Source organism: Sylvia atricapilla, chromosome 1 (genome assembly GCF_009819655.1).
Source record: "Sylvia atricapilla isolate bSylAtr1 chromosome 1, bSylAtr1.pri, whole genome shotgun sequence".
NCBI classification, from domain to species: domain Eukaryota; kingdom Metazoa; phylum Chordata; class Aves; order Passeriformes; family Sylviidae; genus Sylvia; species Sylvia atricapilla.
Genome location: NC_089140.1, coordinates 58,169,340 through 58,189,719, shown reverse-complemented (window position 1 = coordinate 58,189,719; position 20,380 = coordinate 58,169,340). Strand labels below are relative to the sequence as shown.

At 40.3% G+C, this 20,380-nt stretch overlaps 1 protein-coding gene across 1 annotated transcript in view; it reads right to left on the bottom strand.

Annotated features, from left to right (window-relative positions):
- TGFBR1 (transforming growth factor beta receptor 1) overlaps positions 1-10,352 on the bottom strand; it is a 33,052-nt gene extending 22,700 nt beyond the window's left edge. Inside the window, exons 1-3 of the mRNA XM_066323414.1 lie at positions 10,162-10,352; positions 2,770-3,021; positions 2,134-2,376 (exon numbers count right to left, since the gene is read on the bottom strand). Of these exons, the coding sequence (XP_066179511.1) occupies positions 2,134-2,376; positions 2,770-3,021; positions 10,162-10,240 (574 nt within the window). The 5' untranslated portion in view covers positions 10,241-10,352. The remainder of the gene's footprint in view (positions 1-2,133; positions 2,377-2,769; positions 3,022-10,161) is intronic.
- Between the last annotated feature and the right edge of the window lie 10,028 nt (positions 10,353-20,380).

Below are 20,380 nucleotides of genomic sequence, written 5' to 3'. Positions count from 1 at the left end.
TAAATAAGGCTAATACTTGTCTTACAAACAGCTCAACAACATGGAGCTCACTGCAGCTGAAGTTAAAAGATCGCTTTTAAGGAAACAATCAGCCTTGTTTTACTGCCTTTCAAGCATAAAAGCAAATTAGTGAAGAGGCTTCCTCAGGGATAAGTCCAACTCAACCACATTTGTTGGTTTTGTTACTTGGATGCATTCACCAGTAGCCAATGCTCAAATACCATAGTAGGTCAGGTGCTCTGGGAGTCTAGACCAGCCTGAGTGCCCTGAATTCAGCTGTGAAAGCTTAGCAATTCCCTAGCATGCTCCCTTTACTTAAAGAGTAATTTGCAAATAGGCAAGGGAAGCGTCAGTAGTTTCTAGCCATGTGCCCCAGAGGAAGGATTGTAAGTTTCTTCTAACTTGGATTCTCTGCCATTCAAGAGCTTATTTTGAAGGACTGCTCCCAGAGTTTTCAAACAAAAAGAAAGGTTCAGAATCACCACAGGTAAGAAGGCCATAAGAAAAAATGAAGGAATAGTCCTGATAATGAATGAAAAGAGCGATTGACAATTAATTTTGAATTTTACTTAGAATTTTTTTGTTCAGGCTTCCTTAGGAACAGTCTAGATTTGCAGACATTAAGTAGAGTTTTACACTTCTAACAGTGTAACAATTATATATACTAAATCTTTTTGCATTCCAAGATATGTAAATCTTTGACTACTGCATACTGCTCCTAGAACAAACATAACTGGAGGCCTAAGTCCAGCATTTGCATTTATCAAGCTCTAGCCCAATATATTAGAAGTTCCATTAATCATTTTCATGATCTGACTTAGTTACTTCTGTTAGTAAATGAGAAAATTGAGATGAACGCAAATTACTAAAACTCCAATTCTAACCACAGAACTTACCCTTATCAGGGTCAAATCTTATTGGACATACAAAAGCTTTCTCAGCTGAAACATAACAACCTACACACCTAGTGCAAGCTCACCTTCTTTAGGGAGGATATGACTAAAATTAATTTTTGATTTAGATCTTAAACATGTTCAGCAAGTTACATTAATTTTATTCGACAAAGCAATGGACTCTAAACAGTTTTACTAGTTACTGCCCTTGGAAAAGAAACACAACTTAGATGCTTGGGTTTTGTTGTTTTGATTTTTTCCAGTTCTGGAAAAATAAAAGATATGGTAATTGAGAATCAAACATCAGTACTTCTTTATAGAAAGTGTTCTTAAAGAACATGGATGTTCCAACACATATGTTTTTAAGTAGTAGGAAAAATTTTCAGTATTAAATTATTTAAATTTTATACAGTAGGAGGTTGGTAAAAGGTTGCAGTACGCAATTTGATGTCTCCCTCCTTAAAAGGGACCAAAGGTCAATTAATTTATGCAATGATTTACCTGGCACATCATCCCCTAACAACATGTATTAAGCTACATTTCCATGACACAGACCACCATAATCCTATAATTAATGGTCAGAGTTACAATAGCAGAGACTATATTATGCAGTGAACAGACTAATGCCTCATCTTCCCAGAGCAACACTTCTTCAAGTCACAATTAAAACAAAAAAAATGCACAAAAAAGGGACAGACATTCATCAGACATGGTCTGCATACTGCTTCCATTCTATACACAGAAATGGCTATTTGCAACTGAAAAATATCTTCTGTAAGAAAAGAACTGGCTAAAACATTAACTCAGAATAGTCTTCATACACCAATAGCTACATCTATAAATTAAGTTTAAATTTAAAGCTAAAAAACACCCATCATAAAATTACCTAGAAAACACAGAAGATGGTTTTTTAGATAGGCTGTACAGAACAAAAAGGTAAATGACAGCCTTACAGAATACAAAACATTTACAACAGATGACTGTGATACTCCCTGCATTATACAATTTATATAAATCAGGCTACTTTGAGGAACGGCAGCAACAATTCAGTGTTTCTTTTATTTCACTTATTTCCATACAATGATGTTCACTGATGTTGACTGAACATACACAGAAGTTGATTTTCTAATATTCTCTTCAGTTAATTGTAAGTTTAAGTAGATTTGACAATATTAAAAACAATAGATGTCTTACAAGGCTCTTAAGCACAGAGTAATTGCTACTAGAAGTGCTACATTACCTGACCCAGATCCTGAAGTTGTCATATCATAAATTAAATCCTTTAAAGTGGTTCCTTCTGATATAAAGGGACGATCCAATGAAGGGTCTTCTTCACTTGGCACACGATGGTGAATTACAGTACGATTATGACAAAGATACAGAATCAACATCAGTGAAATGCAGACAAAGCAGACAGGTCCAGCAATGACAGCAGCCAGCTCTACAGGTCCTAGGTTAGATGCTGGTTTTCCTGGAGTAGGACCTGAGAGTTAAAATAAAATGGTAAAATCATTAATTTCCTTTTATTCTACTAAACTTATAGTATACCACAGCGATATTCAAATTCATTAAATTATTTTAATGCATTTGCTAAAACTTTTCCACAGTAACTTTTCTGAGGATCAAAGTACTACAAAGGACAAAAGCAGCATGCTTATTTACACTTTTCATTTAAGTCTCCAAAACTGTTCCTAACATCCCTATCCTGAAGATTACAACTCTTGTTCAAATATCATGAAACTATCTTTACAGAATCTAAGGTCTACTTTAGGCCTTCAAATTTACCTACAACTTCTACTCCTACAGAATTTTGTTTGAAAAAATGAAAAAAATAAAAATCATCAAACAAAAGAGCAAAAAATCCCAAGCCCCTTACCTGGTGTTGGAATTGGAAGTTCTACTTTGTTGCAGAGAGGTGTGTTACAGCAATGAAACACAGTATGGACTCCATCTCTGGTGGAGGGGGAGCAAACAAATGGCCTGTCTCGGGGAATCAGATCAATTTCTGCTATACACATACTATTGCGCATTATTTTGTCTGCAGTTCGTGTTACTGAGGCAAAACATACTCCATCTGTCACACATGTAAAGTTGTCTTTTGTACAGAGCTGGCAGTAACACTCTAATTCTGTATTGAGAAAAAATTAATGTTAGTATCAGTATATTTTCTGAGTTGAGAAACAATTTGAATGACTAAAGAAACACTAAAATTCTAAATGCTATGAGGCCTTTTTGGTTACATCAACACAGACCAGCAACACTAAAAAAACACTACAAGGCTTTTTAGTGGGACAAAAAATTGGGAGATTAGAACAAAGTAAAATTTAGATCTGAAGTAATCTCTCCTTAAACAGTTAAGTATTAAAAGACAAAGGCTAAAATTCTAGCTGTTCCTCCAGATAAAGAAGCACCACTACAGTTACTCCTACAAAAGACTTCTAAACAACATGGCACAAAGTCTGTTTTTTTTCAAACCAAATAAAAAGAATGCCATTTTTTTCAACAATAACCACAGGTATAGCTTGAGTAAGTGACAAATCGGATGCTGTTGGTTATCCAAGATTAACATATTATGCATTATTTGATGGTTTCCATTTTCTGCCAAAGGGCAAATACTGCATTAAAAACCAAACCCTGCATGATCCTTTCACAAAATCAGAATGTGGTTTAGCCTTGTTATTTATGAAGCCACAGGAAAACATTGTCTTACATTACTCAAGGTGGTGATTTAATAAAGCTATCGATTGCAGTAGTAAAGGAGAGGGCATGAGGAAGGAAGCAGGAATGACAGGCTAATTGTCCCTGAGATGATCAGGTTTTGTTCTTTACATTGCAGAAGTTCATGGAGAAGGAAAACTACTACTTCTAGTTTCTTTCTGTTCTCCTTCCTGCTTTTACAGCACCAAAGCCATGCAGAAAATGGTGCAGGAGCAACAATAAAAGTATCAATGCGTCTTGAGTCCACTTGTTCAACTGGGAAGAGTAAAAGTTTGCCAGGAACTTGTAGACATGTACACAGAAACATTAAAATACAGAAACTTAGACAAATTTAAAATCTTAGACACTTATGATCAAAACACAAAAATCGTCCTGAGCCATAAAAATAGCCTCTTTCAAGGTTACATACAAAGACTCACACCAAAAGGATGAGGATTAACATGTGGTAATCAAACGGTTCCCCAAATGAGAAACCTGGTGTTTCACTTAAATTCAAGTTTACTATAATCACATGGATTGCCTTGGAATTTACACCCCTCTCTGTCACTGGATATCATGGCCTTAAGTGGCAATCTGATCTCGAATATATACGCATGTCATCTCAAAGTTTGAATCCTGAGAAACATTCTCTTAAAACATCCCCTTCCCCCAAGATTTTGAATCAAACCAAATCATTGCCAATCATCTTCTGCTATCACTGAAGAGACTTGATCAAATTCTTAGGACCCATTATAGAAAGACAATGTTGTTTCAGAGAGAATCACCAGCACACAGATCAGTCAGCAAAAGGGAGGCAGAAAACCCTACAAATGGGATTACAAAACTATTTTTTATTCTGAAAATTATTGAAAAAAATAATTAGAAAGTAGATGAAATGAGAATTGGCATTCAGGAAGGTAAATCTTCACAGCATCACTTTTTGCACATCTTTCCCTGCCTCATCAGGGAAGTAAGGAAAGTCTTATTATTCAGAGTTTAACTACAAGAAAATCTAACATTTATTTTCTGGTTGCTGTCCCTTTGCCTGAACAAATATTTTTTAATCTATCGAAACCATAAAAAGTTTCCTAAAATATTTACACACACAATTTCTTTCAATTTTTAAAGTGAGGACACCTTTATCTCACTTGCTTCATCCGTTACTTTTCTCTATTTAAACACCAATTGTGGCTCATCACAACTGCACGTGCATCTGAATGCCTACAGCAAGAGACGGATATTCAGTGAAATATATTTACATCCAGTCACTGTACAGAGGCCAAGTTACTTGAAGTGAATAATTACGTTTGGGTTGTCGTTGTCACACTTATTCATCTTCCTGCTGTTGTGAAGCTGTTTCACTGTGACACTGTTTCAACCATGACTAAATAAACCATTTTGTGCCCTATCTTCTTCATTCACTTTGTTCCCATCTCTCTTTTGCTACAGAATTCCCACTTAGTGCAATTCGATACAATTTACACTTTTGTTCAGGTTTGATGCCATTGTCTTTTCCTGTCCTGCCAAACACAATTGACTTTCACACACAACAGAATGATTTCCTCGGCACAAATAAATCACTACTTCCTTCTGAAGCTACTCTCTCCCTCCCATAAGAGGGGAAAACCTCTTATCAGCTGAACAGCAAAGCCTCTAGGAATAGAAGGTTTTGCTGCTCTCTAGTGGACACTTAAAAAAACCCCCAAACCTCTAAAAAAGCTTCATCCCCCTTCCTACTCTGGCCACTTAGCAGTTCTTCATGCCTTCCAACTCAAGCAGGTAACAGCAGAATTTCCGTGTTTTACTAACGGGTAAACTAATTCACCAGCTTCAGCAACAATTCATACCAGGAGGCGAGAATATGGAATATCCTTGCCCATGTCACGTTCTCCAGTTATCCGTGCATAACAAACATAAACTACATGAACACATCACAGATGAGATTTAACATCAGCATGAGGAGATGTCAGACCAGCTATAGTTAAATCCCTTCATTCCTATAAGGAAGCGTTTTCACTTATAACTGACAGAAAAGACACACACACACACAAAACACCAAAAAAACAAAAAAGCCCACCAAACCAAAACAAAAAAATCCCCCATGCTGTTGTCCTCTTGGAGATGGAACTTTTTGCCGTTTCTCCAAGTAGTCTCTGTTCTTCTCATAGAAGTGTTAGGGTAATATTAAAAGTTCAGACAGAAACCAGTCAGATCTCCAAGTTCACTTCAATGAACACGTACATTTCTAGTACGGATTGACAACAGAAAGGGATGAGAAATTGACAACTCTGATGTAAAGTAACCTTCCAGAGCCAGTAATCTTTCAGGTAAAATGCATTTCAATGCCTTTGTGGTAAACACTGTTTAAATCTACTACTACAAAAAGCACTTTCAAAACTACTGAAGAAGAGGAAAAAAGTTTTCAGTCAAGTCTGCCAATAGAAAAGAATTTTTTTTTTTTTTAATTACTACAACAGGTTTTGGATGGAACCACTAGCATGAAGCTCCACTATCAACTAGTGAAAGTTCATGTCTGTTTAAGTGATACAAGGCTGGGGAAATGACAGTACAAACAGCTAAACAAATGAACTGAAAGTCATACAGACAAGCAGGGACATAGCCAAGAGCAGAAATTGGGTCAACATAGCAGTTTAGTTCCTTGTGCATTGCATTTTGTCACTGCACCATTACCATTCTACATAGTCATTCCTGCTCTTTGAGACTGACCACCCCAAAAGAAACAGTGTGTGCATTATGACATTATCATGTCACACAAGTTATCAACAGCGTATTTCTCATATCTCATACCACAAGATTAACTTCTCATATTGAATACCATTACTTGTGTAACTGTTCAGGCTCTGAATTTGACAGTTTTTGTCTTCCCTTTACCAAGTCTCTCTTGCATGAATGTTGCAGCCTGGAAAGCCCCCAGTGAGGGTAAAGCAAGCTGGTAGCACAAATGAAAGCCTGAAATGATGCAGCTGGACAAGACTTAGAATTAGCTGGCTCCCAGGAGCTCAGATATTAACACTATGTTCAAAATGCAAACAGAGAATAAAGTACACTCTAGCCACTTAACTTTTACAAGTCTGTTTCAGTAGGTAACAGTCTGGTTTTGATATAGTCTCTTTTTATCTGCTATCTTTCTGAGGAAAGAAAATTGCAGAAAGACTGGATTTTTTAGTTACATAAAACCCTGTGAATCACTACATAACATTTGTTTACATCCTGCATCACTACTTCAACCAGACAGTTTAGCACAGAACTTCACCTTCAGCCAGACGTTTCAGTTAGAGATTGTAAGTTAAGACATCATCGTCCAAAAGACGCTAACAAGGAGCAGTACAGAAGTTAAAACTCGTGAGGTGCTCTAAAAAACCTCAGACTCACATCTTATTACAAACAACTACTTGTTGTTAACAACAGTTAACAACTTCACATTATTAGTACTTTATTTAATAACATATCTTTGCTTTACAAATTTAAAAAAGGCACACAGTCTCAGCCTCCCAAAAGCAATATTTTGCTGAAAAAGTCACTTCTCTTGTGATATTGTAACTCTTTGTCCATAGAAAATACAATTTTTGAAACAAAAATTTCACCAGAAAGTAGAACTTCATCAGAAGACCAATCACTATTCTTGGTTCCACAAGATGCAGAGGTTCTAGGGATAAAGGAACAAGGCTATGATGTGCAAGAGACATTAACAGATTTTTAGGGCTATGAGCAAGAGGACTTTAATGCTCACTGGTAGTTTTTTCCCTGTCCAATAAAGCTTGCCAAAGGAAAAAAAAAGCATAATACATAACACTGCAAATGTCAGCTTCTGAGTCTGTAATTCAGACAATCCTCTCAAACAATACACCTGACTCATCTCTGAACTCTTTTAGTTCAAGACACAAAAAGGTTTAGGTCGTAAAATATCTGGGACATAGGTACAGTTTTTACAACCACAATAGTTCATGACCTTCACTAACACATTCTTCTCACAAAGACTTGAATTAAGTTTCACTTTTGTAAAGCAACAGCACTGGGTATTAAGTTTTTATGAAAACTTTCACATATATTTCATCCATCGCTGTTAAGCAAAACTTCCAGTGCAAACAGCAGGTCTTGTCAAGCAAAGTGATGTACTCAAGAAAACAGACAAACTACTTTATTAAGGCCCTACACACAACCTCCAAGCAATGATAAAACCTTGTGTAAAATCCCAACTTCAAACAAGTGACACTATATTCTCTGCAGTGTAGGTGCTGAATGGCACTTCCAGTTTTCTTGCCCTCTATCCAAAACACTACCCAGAGATCTGTTCATGCCTCCTACAGCATGATACAGTAATAATTTGTTACCTTATCTTTGGTAGAAGAATATGCTAAAAAAAAAAAAAAAAAAAAGAAAGAAAAAAAAAAGAAAAAAAAAAGGGCAAACAAAATCTAACTGAAGAAAGATAAAATTAAAAGCCCAGATAATAATTTTACAAGCATTATGAAAACAGAAAGATCTTTACTTGTACTTCTAAATTCATTCCACCATACTAGGCAGATTGCTATCTTTATTTGCAATTAGAAGCAATTGCCTGAATACAAGTTTCCAAGTGGTAACTTCCCAGAACTTTGGAAGACTGAAGAGTATGGTCTACAGAGTGAAAACCAGACAGCATATTTTCAGACACTGTCCTAAAAATTAAGGCTGTTCTACTGTTCAGCTAGCTGCTGGGATCCCCATATAAACCATTTTTCAAGACGATTCATCCACACAGTAACATCAGCACATCGCAGAACAGCCTCAGCAGATGCAATCAGAAAATGCCCAGTAAGAACTCGAAGTACCAGTAGCCAAATCGTACCTTGACTACTTCATCAACTTAGACCACAATATCCAGGCAAATTAACTACCTTTCCCATACCAGGGCCTCTGGGTGAGTTATGGATCAGGAGGCCTGGATTCCTCCCAATTCCATTGAACAGAGAGAATTTATCTTTTTAAACAAAAGTTAGCACACCACCACTTCCACACATAAGGTTTTGTATGAAAATCTGTTGTCTTGTTTTCACACAAAGCTTTTAGACTTTAATTTCATGCCTCAGATTAAGGGAAAACTGCTGATTGATGGGAGGCATTAAAAGGGAAAAAGTTCAAAGCTCAAATTAAGCTAAATTTCCTTCAACATATAAATTAAAAGCATTATGTAAGAAAGCTTTAAATTATTCAAGCCAGCTGCACCTTTTCAAGAGCACAAGAACAACCCATGGGTAACTTAAGCTTGTTTCACTGTTTCCACATCAGATATCTTGCATTACTTTCAGTAAAAATATGGGAGATTAATAATATGTTTTAGTATAGAAAGTTATGCTTTAAGTAACTTTTTTCTTTTCAGCATGAGTACCATTTTAGATTGAATTATGAACAGCATGATACAGATCCAGACTGAGAGATGTCTCAAAGCTGTAACTGAAGAAGTTATGGTGCTTCTCCACTTCCTCTTTAAAACCCAAAGCAATATACAATTCAACTACAAGAGAATTTAAGAAGTGAACTAATTATAAAACGCAGATTTCATCATAACTTAGTCTAGATGAAAATGAAGCCCTCATCAGTTCGCATAGCGTAACACCTGTATGCACCGTTAGGCCATACGTCCCAAACTGCTAACTGCAGAATAACACGCATGTTTAAAAAAAAAAAAAAAAAAAAAAAAAAAAAAAAAAAAAAAGGAAAAAAGAAACTACCCAAATCTTGCATTTATGAATCCTGTTAAGCACTCCTGTTTCATGCATTAGCTCTGCAACAGCACAGCTCTGATATCAAATCTCTCTCGCAAAACAAGCACAGGTACCAGAGGCTGGAGGAACAAAACCATTCCGCTGTACGATATTCACCCAAATATTAAATTTCCACACAGCTCAGTTCGAGCCAAGCCAAAAGTTCACCGGTCTCCCACCACCGCGCCGGCAGCACACGGTGCTGCGGCGTGCAGCAGAGCGGGGGCAGCCCCTTGTCACCTCCGCGACACGGGACATTCAGTTCAACACGTCTCTGCCTCGGCCGCTCTGCCCGAACAGCGCTGCCAGCGCCCTGCCCGGCCCGGGGGCTGCCGCCGCTGCACCCGCCGGGAGCCGAGGGCTCTCGGGGCACCAGGGAGCGGCGGACGGGCGGACGGACGGCGGAGGCCCGGCAGCACTAAGCTGCTTTCGCGGGCCAAGGCCACACGCACCCACCCGGGCAGACATCGAGAGACAAAGTTACCCGGGGCAGACATCAGCCGAAGCGCTGCTCGGCGGGGGCGAGGAAGTAGCGGCGGGGGCCGGGGGGAGCTCTCCCCGCCGCCTCTCCCGCGGAGCCGCCGCCGCTCTCCGCCAACAAAGGGCCGAGCGGTCCCCGCCGGGCTCGGACACCGGGGGTGGGGGGGAGGTGACTCCGCCCCAGCCGGCCCCTCCGCCATGTTGTTGAAAGGAACCGGCGGGGACCCGCCGCTCTTCTCGCCCACCCCCACACCCCCGCCCCGGCGCCACCGCCGCGCTCGCTGACTCCCTCCGCTCCCGCGCTCCGCCGACCCGCGCGCACTCACCGCCCGCCGCGGGGCAAAGCAGCGCGGCCGCAGCCAAGCACAGCAGGGCCCAGGGACGCCGCCGAGCGGCCGCCGCCATGTCCCGGCCGCAAGTCCCTGGAGCCGGGACCCGCCTCGCGACGCGCGCCCGCTCCGTCCGCCCAGGGACCGGCGCGGCACTCGCGCTGCGTGCGCCCTCCCGGCCCGCTCCGGCCGCGACTGCCACCGACGCGGCGGCGGCGGCGCCGCCTGATTGGTCGCCGCGCCCCGGCCCCGCCCCCCGGCGGCCGCGGGCAGCCCCGACAACAACAGGCGGCGCGAGCGGGGCGCGACCCACGCGAGCACGGGGCGGGGCGGCGGCGCCCCCTCCCGGCGGGGCGGGGCCGGGGGCGTCCCGGCGGGAGAGCGGCGGCTCCGTCCCCTGCGCGCGGGTCCCCAAGGGACTCAGGTGGCGGCTCTGGAGCTTCCCTGCGCTCGGGCGAGCGGCTGAGGTGCTGCCCGCGGCGGGGAGGCACCCGCTGGCGGCACTGCGGTACGGAGCCCGGGGGCACCGGTGCCGAAGGAGGGCAGCCCTTCGGAGCGGAGGACAAGAGCAGTAGCTGAGGAGCCGCCCTTCTCGGGCGGCCCTGAGGGGGACGTGCGGAGCCCCGGGCCGGTCCCTGCGGGGCCGCAGAGAAGGGACGGCGGCACTCCGTCCCCCCTCAGCTGCCAGCTCCCGGTGGCACGGGACAGGCCGGCGCTCCCGTCGCCACCCCGGAGCGGAGGGTTTGCCCTCCCGCAGCAGCGGGAGCCACAGCGCTGAGCCGACAGGCTTTGTCCCCGTGCGGGAGAAGAGCGGTGCCGGGCATCAGGTGTAGCTGCCAGCTCACTGCACAGTCTGTGCTAACTTCAGGAGTTCGCTGGGGAATCGGAAGCCAGCCCGCGCAGTCCAAATACCCGTCTGAGATACACCTTGAGTATTAAAACCTGGGGCAGCTAGGATGCACCTCGCGAAGAAAATGACCGTGACTGAGGTTGTTACTTCTGTCCACAGCTTTATTAGATTTTCATGGGTGGCAGAGCAGGAGGAAAGGCTCTCCTCTTGCCTCTGCGATCAGGTTACCACTCCCAGCTGTTATCTGCTTGCTCTGGGAATCCATCCACCCACCCTCCCAGCTCCAATATCTGACTGTTGTGTCCTGATCCTGAATCGGTTCAGAGTCTCTCAGGATATGCTTTTATACTCCCTTTGTTGCTTGTTTTGCATGCAGTGTGACCCTCCAATGACAGCCCAAGTCACGAAGATCAACAGGTGTTTTTCCACGTTACTTGCAGTCGCTCTTGCAAGCCCCGTGCAATGTCTCTGCCAGATGGTGCCTTTCCCGGTGACGGTGTTCAGGACAGACCCTCCACACTCTGCACAGGACGACGTTCACTGCCATGGCACACTGGTCTCCTGCCTTTTACTAGCAGTTGTTCAGCCAACACTGCTTTAACAAAAAGTCTTGTTTCTCCTACAGTACCCTTCACCTGGTTAAGAATCTTGATAATATAATAGTTCTAAGTGAGGTAAATATTTATGAAGTCATTCTCTTTCCCTTTCTCTCTGAGCAATGATCAATGCCATACATAAACACATCGTAGTTATACTTTCTCTCACAAAACAACATTTTAATGATGTGCACTTCATGACAGATGTTAAACCGAATGTCTGGATTTGATATAGATCCATGCTGTAATGAACTACTTACTGAAGCTGACAACACTAGGCAAACATGTTCTTAGTTATCCCTACGTAGAAATACTTAGAGGGCTAATCCTCATATAAATATATTAGCATCAGAAAGAAACAATGAAGCACTCAGTTAAATTGCTCAAATCCTGAGATACCTTTTAAATTAATGTAGAGCATTGAAGCCGTAAGTTAAGAAAGCTAGATGCTCAGGGAAAAAAAAAAAAAAGTCCACTATTCATTTCCCCATTGCAGATCTCCTGGGTCTAAGGATGGGGCAGAGACTGTATCTGAAGGAAGGCAGGAGCAGTAGGCAGAGAGGGTGAAGGATTTTTTCCTCAGGGCTCCAAGTTCAGTCCTGTGCAGTACATTTTGAATTAACATCCCAAGTGACATTTGGCTGATAGACACAGAAAAATTAAAATAAATCAATAACTTGCAGGTAGCAGCTCACTAGCTAAGATGGATTCAGGTCATTTCCAAGTAGTGTCACTACAAGGGAAATATTTTTTTGCCAGACCTCACTTTTCTTTGGTGTCACGCATGAGGTAGAGACCACTACAGAAGACAGACCTAAAATTATGTCATCCGCTGTCCTGATCCCTGGGAACCTCTCTCTAATCTTGTGTATGTTAGATTTAAAAGCCAAAGTACACATGGGCCAGAAGCAGAGCTGTCAAAATGGGTTCTGCATGTCCGGAGTCTCCCCTTTTCTTGGTATGCTTCCACGCGTCCAGATTCTTAAGACTACAGCTTTTGGTCTCAATTAAGGTGGAGTCTAAGAATTTCTGATTATGATATATACTCTTGATATTCAATGAGCTTTGGTAGACATTTGGGCCTTGTTCTTGTTGGCACCTTCCCCCATCAGTTCCCCCTTATTACTGTAAGACTCATCCTGATGTTTTTCCATCATCTTCCTTCCACTTTTACTTCTGCTGTCAATTCCCCTTTTCCAACATTTAGGTCCTCCCCTTCTTTCTTATGAGCTTCATGACTGCTTTTGGTGCAGCAGGGGTTTTGCTCAACTGGGCAGTACCTGGCATCTTTAGGAGGGCTATAGGAGAGGTACTTAGATTCACTGGTTGAGATGAAAAGTAGTTCATGTTACATGTCCTCTGGTAACAATAAAGTCTGCCTTTGTTGTTGCTAAGCAAAATGGAGCAGTTGAATAAAAATTACAAAATAAAAATGATGGCCTGAAAAGATTTAAATAATTTGTTTCTTTCTATGTCTTCAAACAAATTGAATGCCAATCCAAAGAAAATGAGGAGATCTTGATGCCTGCATCTAATTATTTTCATCCTTAAACATGCTAGTTAGTCAAGTGAGGCTAAGTCAGACAATGACACAGTCAGTAAAACAGTTTCCAAGATATGCCTTTCTGTAAAGCGACATTTTGTTTAAGAAGAAAATTACAATTCTGTGATCACAGATTCTTCAAAATTACAACAATTACTTGGCCTTTTCCTGTCAAAATAGAATGAAAAAACAATTTCACTGTACAAATTTGAAAAGTTCAATAGAAAAAAAGTGCATGACTGTTGTATGGTTGTGACATTTTAACTGGATGGATTAAATATAATTTTTCAGTATTTCCTGTAAAGGAATCCTTAAAACCACTTCTTACCTACTGCAATCCTCAATACTTACTGACGATGGAAATAATGTCATCAGTGGACATAAATTTAGAAGAGAAGTCAAACCTCCCATTTTGCGTAGCCTATTTTTTCTAATAAGCTAATGAATTTATGACATAATTATATTCCAATTATAGAAATAAGCAACAAAATCATCATTATTTTTGATGCAAGGTAGAACACAAAGCAAGGTGATGCAGAAAACCCAAATGATCTGGATTTATGAGATTCGTTTATATTATCAATTTGGTTGGGCAGATTTGAAAAATCCTTGCTGTTTAGATTGAGTTAATCAGGTTATTATACAGGGAATAGCTGTAATTTAAACACTGATTAATTTCTTTCTTCTGTGCTAGAATGTGACAGTCATACACATGTGTAGCACCCACAGGGAGAGAGAATGAAATAATTAATCTTTACCTAGTGCTACTTTTATTTTTTGCAAGAATTATTGTCAGTGCATGAACACTACTTATGCTTTTCTTTTCTGGAAGATGGAAAACAAAATAATTACAACTGCGTGAAAGATTCAAATGTTCTCTGTACTGCAAAACCTCCCCAAAGTAGGAAACTACACAGGGCATTGAAATAAAAGACATTTTGGAAAGGGATGAGTAGTGAGAGATACTGTGGGATTGATATTTTCTGAGCCTGAGAGTTGCTGGCTCTTCCCAAGGGAAACTTTTCAACAGTTTTCTTTTTCCTAGAACAACCTTGTGTAAACAATATTCCTTTCCCATAACAACAGGTGTTTGCTATTTCTGTTACTTAGCCAATGGGAGAGGTCTCAGTTCTATGGACCAGTAACATGTCTTCTTAGTGCAGCATGTTATAAAGGGGCTGAATGAATTGTAAATAAAGCCTTCTGATTTCTACTGCCCTCTGACTGGAGTCAAGCATCTTTATTTCGTGTCCTATTACAACAATGTACAATTATACAAACCAATTTGTTCTGTAGGTTAGCCTTTGAGAAAACTCAAGAATATGAATGTTCTTGTATTATAGGCTGATTTAGTTCCAAAAATGGGCACTAGTAAATTTGGGGTTTTTCAGGTTTTAAAGTAAAAATATATGCAAATGTGATAGGAAATAGTATTAATGGCAATGAATAGAAGTTTTATTAGTCTTTCAGTGTAAGAGGTACTGCATCAGGGTGATAAAGAATCTCTCTCTCACCAACATTGTGTGCACCATTAGTGCTAAAGCAATAAAAAATAAAGCTGTTGTAAAACTTCATTTTTTTTTTACAGTTTCCTGTCCATGATAAGTAGCTAAATGTTATGTTTGTTTGTTTGGAAGAACTATTCAGTGTATCATGACATTTACAAATTACTTTCACCAAGGAACTCAGCAAGAGGAAAAGTACTGAATGTGTAACATTTACAAAAATAGAATAAGTTATTGAAAAAAACACAGCATTGCCCTCCCCACCTAGTCCTTGATTTTTCCAAACAACTTTACTCAAACTGTGACAGAAAATATCAAAGTGCTTATTAGTGTGCAGTTTCTGTAAGTACACAAACCAGAAAGTTTCACAAAGATCTGTGATCTTTCTAAATCATAGACAAGCAAAAGGGATCACTTTTTTGAAGTCAGTGCTTTATAAAACACTCAGAATTACTCATTTTATAACCCTTATAAACATTGCCTGATTTGACTCATCAATGTTTCCAAAACTAAATACTCTGAGATTTTAGTTATTGAACACCCAGTTAATCATCTCCTTTAGCTGAAGGCCAGTTAAAGCTTAAGATATATGAAGCCCTTTTTGCTTTTAATTCACTGTGGAACACTTTATATCCAAGAGTTATAAGCTGAGCAGCCCAGCAATGTACCACATTAGTACACAGCTTCTTGATCCCTGCAGCTAACTCCCACCTTATTTCACAGGTAATGGGTTTGTGGACATGTCATAGTGTCCTAAGCTCTTTAAGCAGATCTCAGTGATGACAATCAAACTCCTTAAACCTCGTGTTTCATTCCAGCTTATAGAGTCCATCAGCTGCTGTGCTTGTTTACTGTATGTGTCCTGATCTAACTTTGCTTGAAATCAGGTATGAACTATTCGAAGAGAGCGGTGCTGACTGCAAGTCTCCTTACAGAGAGGCCTCATGCTGAAAGTAGGGAAGAAGTGCATAGTCCAAGACATGCTGCTAAACACAGCAGTGACTAGGAAGACTGGGTATCTTAGGGAGTGGTTGCCAGAAGCAGAAAGCTGACTTCACCCGTCCAGAAATTACTTTAGACTGTTTGTCATTACGTTTGAAGGCCTTACATTGCTGTATATAACTCTGTTACACTGTTAATGTGGTAGCTCTAAAGTGGCAGGGGCATCTCACCTACAGCTACAGCAATGGATACATGAGTGAAAGTAGCTTGCCTCTAATTAAAAAAAGATCTTTCTTTTCCTGGGGAGGTACAGCTTTTACCCGATTGGACACTACTCATTCCAACTTGACGGTGCAAGTAATAATCTGTATCATTTCGCTTATCAAAGAAAGAAATTTTCCTCCAGAGGCTGGACTCAGTTTTGCCTGGAGTGGGGAAGAAGCAGCTTGTGTAACCTAGCAGAAGTTAATGTCTTTCTGGCAGTGCACATATAATGAGATTTTCCTATTGTAATCCTCTGTGTACCCGTTAGCAGACAGGCATCCTGTGGGCTTGACAAGCTTGATTCTTCTTCCATGGAATAAAGGCTCATAGCAGACAAGAAATTTCCTAGAGTAGGAAGTGGGAATTCTGGTGACAAGTTGCTAAGACCTCAAAATTAGATTTGGGGATCTAGATCACAACTTGCATTAAATATCAGTTATCCTTAAAAAAAAAAAAATCAAGTTTTTTAATATAACTTTCACTTTGTTGTTAAAGCAACATTTTGTTCAGTAGATTATAAACTCCCAATAAAAATAAAATAATAAGGAAGACAAAAAAATTAATAAATTAATGAAAATTAATAAAATAATATTTGACTCCTGACATTGATTTATTAACCCTGCAAACTGTAAATGAGAGAAGAGAGAAGTTCTTCTGCTGTGCACTACAGGAACTGCTTGCTTTGCTGCAGCTTTTTTAGACTTGATACGTATTCCCCACCCACTCTCATTCTTCAGTGCATGTGGCTGTAGGTTGCTTGAGGTGATAGTATTAAACCTTATATCACAGTTTAGATTATACAAGGTTATTTCAAAATCATGTTGCTATAGTCTCTCTAAGCAGTATTTTCTGTAAGTTTCCACTGGTTCATTTACAATCAATAGAGAGGGTTCACTTTAAAGGTGCTGTAGCTTGAGAAGTTTCAAGAAAGTTGTTTTGTAATGTATTCTAAAAGGGCACTTCTACCTTTAAATCAGGTAATGGAATTTGTACCTACTCAGGAATAAAAACTGGAGAAGAGAAGAACAGGCTAAAGATCTATTTGAATAAAATGACAAATTATGGAGTCATGAGAAAGATTATGGAAATACTTTGAAGAACTTAATCCTTTACCAGTTCTTGAGCTGTTAGGTTTCTACCTTTTCTCCAAGAATATGTAGTTTTGAGATTGTGTAAGTCTTTGGTTATTTCTGCATTTCCAAGTGACATTATTAAGAGGGAAGACTTTTGACACTGGGCCTATATAAAAATAATAATTCATGCTCTTTTCAGGTCTGAATTAGCATGGGAATTCTCCTGAACAACATTTTTCTGGTTGCAAATAACCATCACTTACTTCATTTTGTTTCTGAGAATTTGGTTTCTCTATTACAGCAGTCATTTTCCATCAGCCATATCCCTTGAGTGTAATGACTGACTTTTACCCAAGAAGTCTTAGTAGTCTGGATACTAGATCGCTGAAGAAACTGTCTCTCTTGAGAATTTAAGAATGTTAGATTAAGATTCTAGATAAATTAATATCCTAGAACTCCTGCAATAGTAGTGGCAAAAATACATTCATCACATCTGCACAACATACCTTCCTGTTGTCAGTGGTATTTAAAGGCAACCATTGCCAAGAGAACAAGAGAATTGCATTCCTAATTTCAAGACAGGATAATATGAAGGGGGAAAAAAAAACAAACAAACAAAAAAAAAAAAAAAAAACATTTTAAATGAAGATTAGGAACATGTCCCTCAGGACGCTGGGTTGTTCTGCCAACAAAATATTGGAAATGATGCTAATAAGTATATATATTTATTTTATCTAAAGAAGAGTAAAAAATGGGAAAAGGAAAGCCCTCTTTAGTGAGGAGACATTTTCAGTTCAGCTAACTGGTCATGGGAACTAATTTGCCAAAATTAATGATTATATTACAAGACAAAATGAAGAGTCCAAATAATGTTCAAAATTCAGTAAGGCAAAAAGACTAGAGTATATCTTTGCATCATTCTGTTGCAGTTTAGTTTTATAGAGGAGGTTACTCCTTTTGTAGCTGTGGCTGAAGCCATGACAAGTCCAGATTTTCTTGAGAAGCTGAATGCGTTGTCTTTTTCCAGGATACATATTTGCTCAGAATTTTGCTGAAGGTCAAAGGGCAGTGTAAATATTACATTTTGGAGACTGGTTGGGGCTCTTTTTTAATGCAGTTTTAGTTTCCACTTGAATCAACTCTCAGAAATGGCTCAACCCACAGGCAAACGAGAATTAGTTCTAAGAAGAGATGCCTTCTAGCATTTGTGGGATAACTGCTCTCCAAGCCTGAGAGGCTATGCGATTCTGCCCTCACTTCTGCTGATGCTTGCTCATATCTTATCCACAGGAACCAAATCAAAGAGCAAAATCAGAAATGAACAAGTATCTTTTATTTTGCAGGGTGTTTTTGATAAACTGTACTCTCTGTGGGGTTTCATGATTTTGAGCGTTGGCATAAGAAAGAATGCAGGACATGGAACACAAAGGTGTTTGTGGCTGGTTGTACTGTCTTTAGTCTATTTTAGCCTGGTACTGCATGTTGATCTACTCCACATTCTCTGTCACCTACTCTAAAAGGGACCCATTTATGTGGAGCTTTTCCTCCATGAGTGAATCAGGGACAGAATTGCATTCCTTTGGGCACAGTTCTGTTGCCACAAGCATGAGATCATCCTTTCTCCTGGGCCACACCATGCCTTAGTCATGCCTTGATGAGTAATCCTAGTTCTCTGGAGCAAAAAGATGAAGAAACCCTGTGAAAAGGAAACTGCCATAAACCACTTGAGCCTGAAATGCAGTATATATTTGAACATTGCTATCAAAAACTGTAAAGGAGTAATTTGGTCTCATCAGATTCCTGTTCTGTTCTGTACTGTTCTAACTTTGTCCTGTAGTCAACTTCTTTGTATGCTTCCAAGTTGGCTTGGGACAGTCACAGCTGCCGCTGGGCTTTACTCATAATCATGAAAGACACTGACATGTTTTCCCAGAAGTCGTGGAATAGGTGAGCTGTTACCCCATTCTTCTCTTGCTTAGGAACTAAGATTAACTTTGAAGCAGGCTCTAATTTTGTAAGACAAAAGTCACTGCTCTACTTCTTATCTCGACCAGCCTTTGATTAAAATAGGTTTTGGTAGTTCAGAAGTAACTTAGCTTAGATGTAAGCAGCTAAAATCTTTTCACTGTAGCTTTTTTACAGTTGAGTGCTTAAGTTCTCTGCACAATGTACAGATACCTAAAATTTGAGAGAATGTTGTGAAGCAAGGTTACCTAAACTTCAATCTCTCCACATAGTTAATAGATTCTATCTAGAACTAGGGTATTCCTGCAAAAGTATTCCTGGAAGCGGTTACATTTTAACGTATGTCGTGGTTTGACATTCATCAAATTTTGTTTATCAGCTGGGAGATAGGATTTTTGGGAGAAAAAGGCAAAACAGGCACAACTTAAAAGTAAGAACAGATAGATTTTATTAATACACACTAAAAAAAGAGGAAAGGCAAAAAATGAGACCCGCTGAGACATACAAACACCTCCCCCCCCCAGCCCACCCCTTCCAGTTGTTTACTTTTTCACACACTACAGAGAGAAAACTATGATTTTCAGTCAGTTTTCACTATTTAAACACGATTCTATATCACTCTGGAAGGGACCCTCTCTAGGGTTATGGGGAACACGCCACAAGAAATAAAAATCGAGTGGCTTTCAGAGACCTGCAATCGCCCAGAATTTTGCAGATTCTGTGCAGTCTCACCTATATAACAGCTTTTCACGCTGTTCATGGGCTTCCACGTGTTTTGGGTATCATTTTAAGAATGCTTTTCTAGTACAAAACAGGGATTCTCTTCCATTTCTAAATTCACTTCTCTCTCAAAAGAAATAGAAACCTCCTTATTTTATTTCCCAGGAGCCGGGGATAAATTCTAATCAAAACTCTTAATTAAAACCCATGTATATCAATACACACAACCCTTTGGCTAGAACTTGCATTCCCCCAAGCAACATTAGGATATTACAAAAACAATCCATTTCCCCATAATTCACATCTAGAGAAGTCCGGTCAGAAATGTCCACTTCCTCTATCCCACCTTCAAAATAATCTTTCTCAGTTCTTTCACTGACTTTTTCTCAATGCTCTCTCTCTATACATTTCAAATGTCTTCCACGGAGGAGGGAAAAGAGTTAAAGTCTTTGCTTAGAGTTTTTCTTCTTCAGCAGACTCAAGGCCACAGATGGTGGTCAGGAGAGAGGAAGGGAAAACGCAGGCTCAAGAACATTGATAGATGAAATCTTTTCCACCCCTGGTCAGACTTCAAGCGATTTAAACTCAGATCAGCTTCCTAGGGCTCCAGAGAAAAAGTTCTTAAAAGTCTCTCCTCCTTTGGACCAGCGGTTCTGGCAACCAAGGCCCAGAGCAGGGCCACCGTGGTCCTGGCGCAGGGTCAGACTGCTGGTCTGCAGTCCTTCTCCTCCTCTCCCCATCGGAGGAGCCAAGAGGGG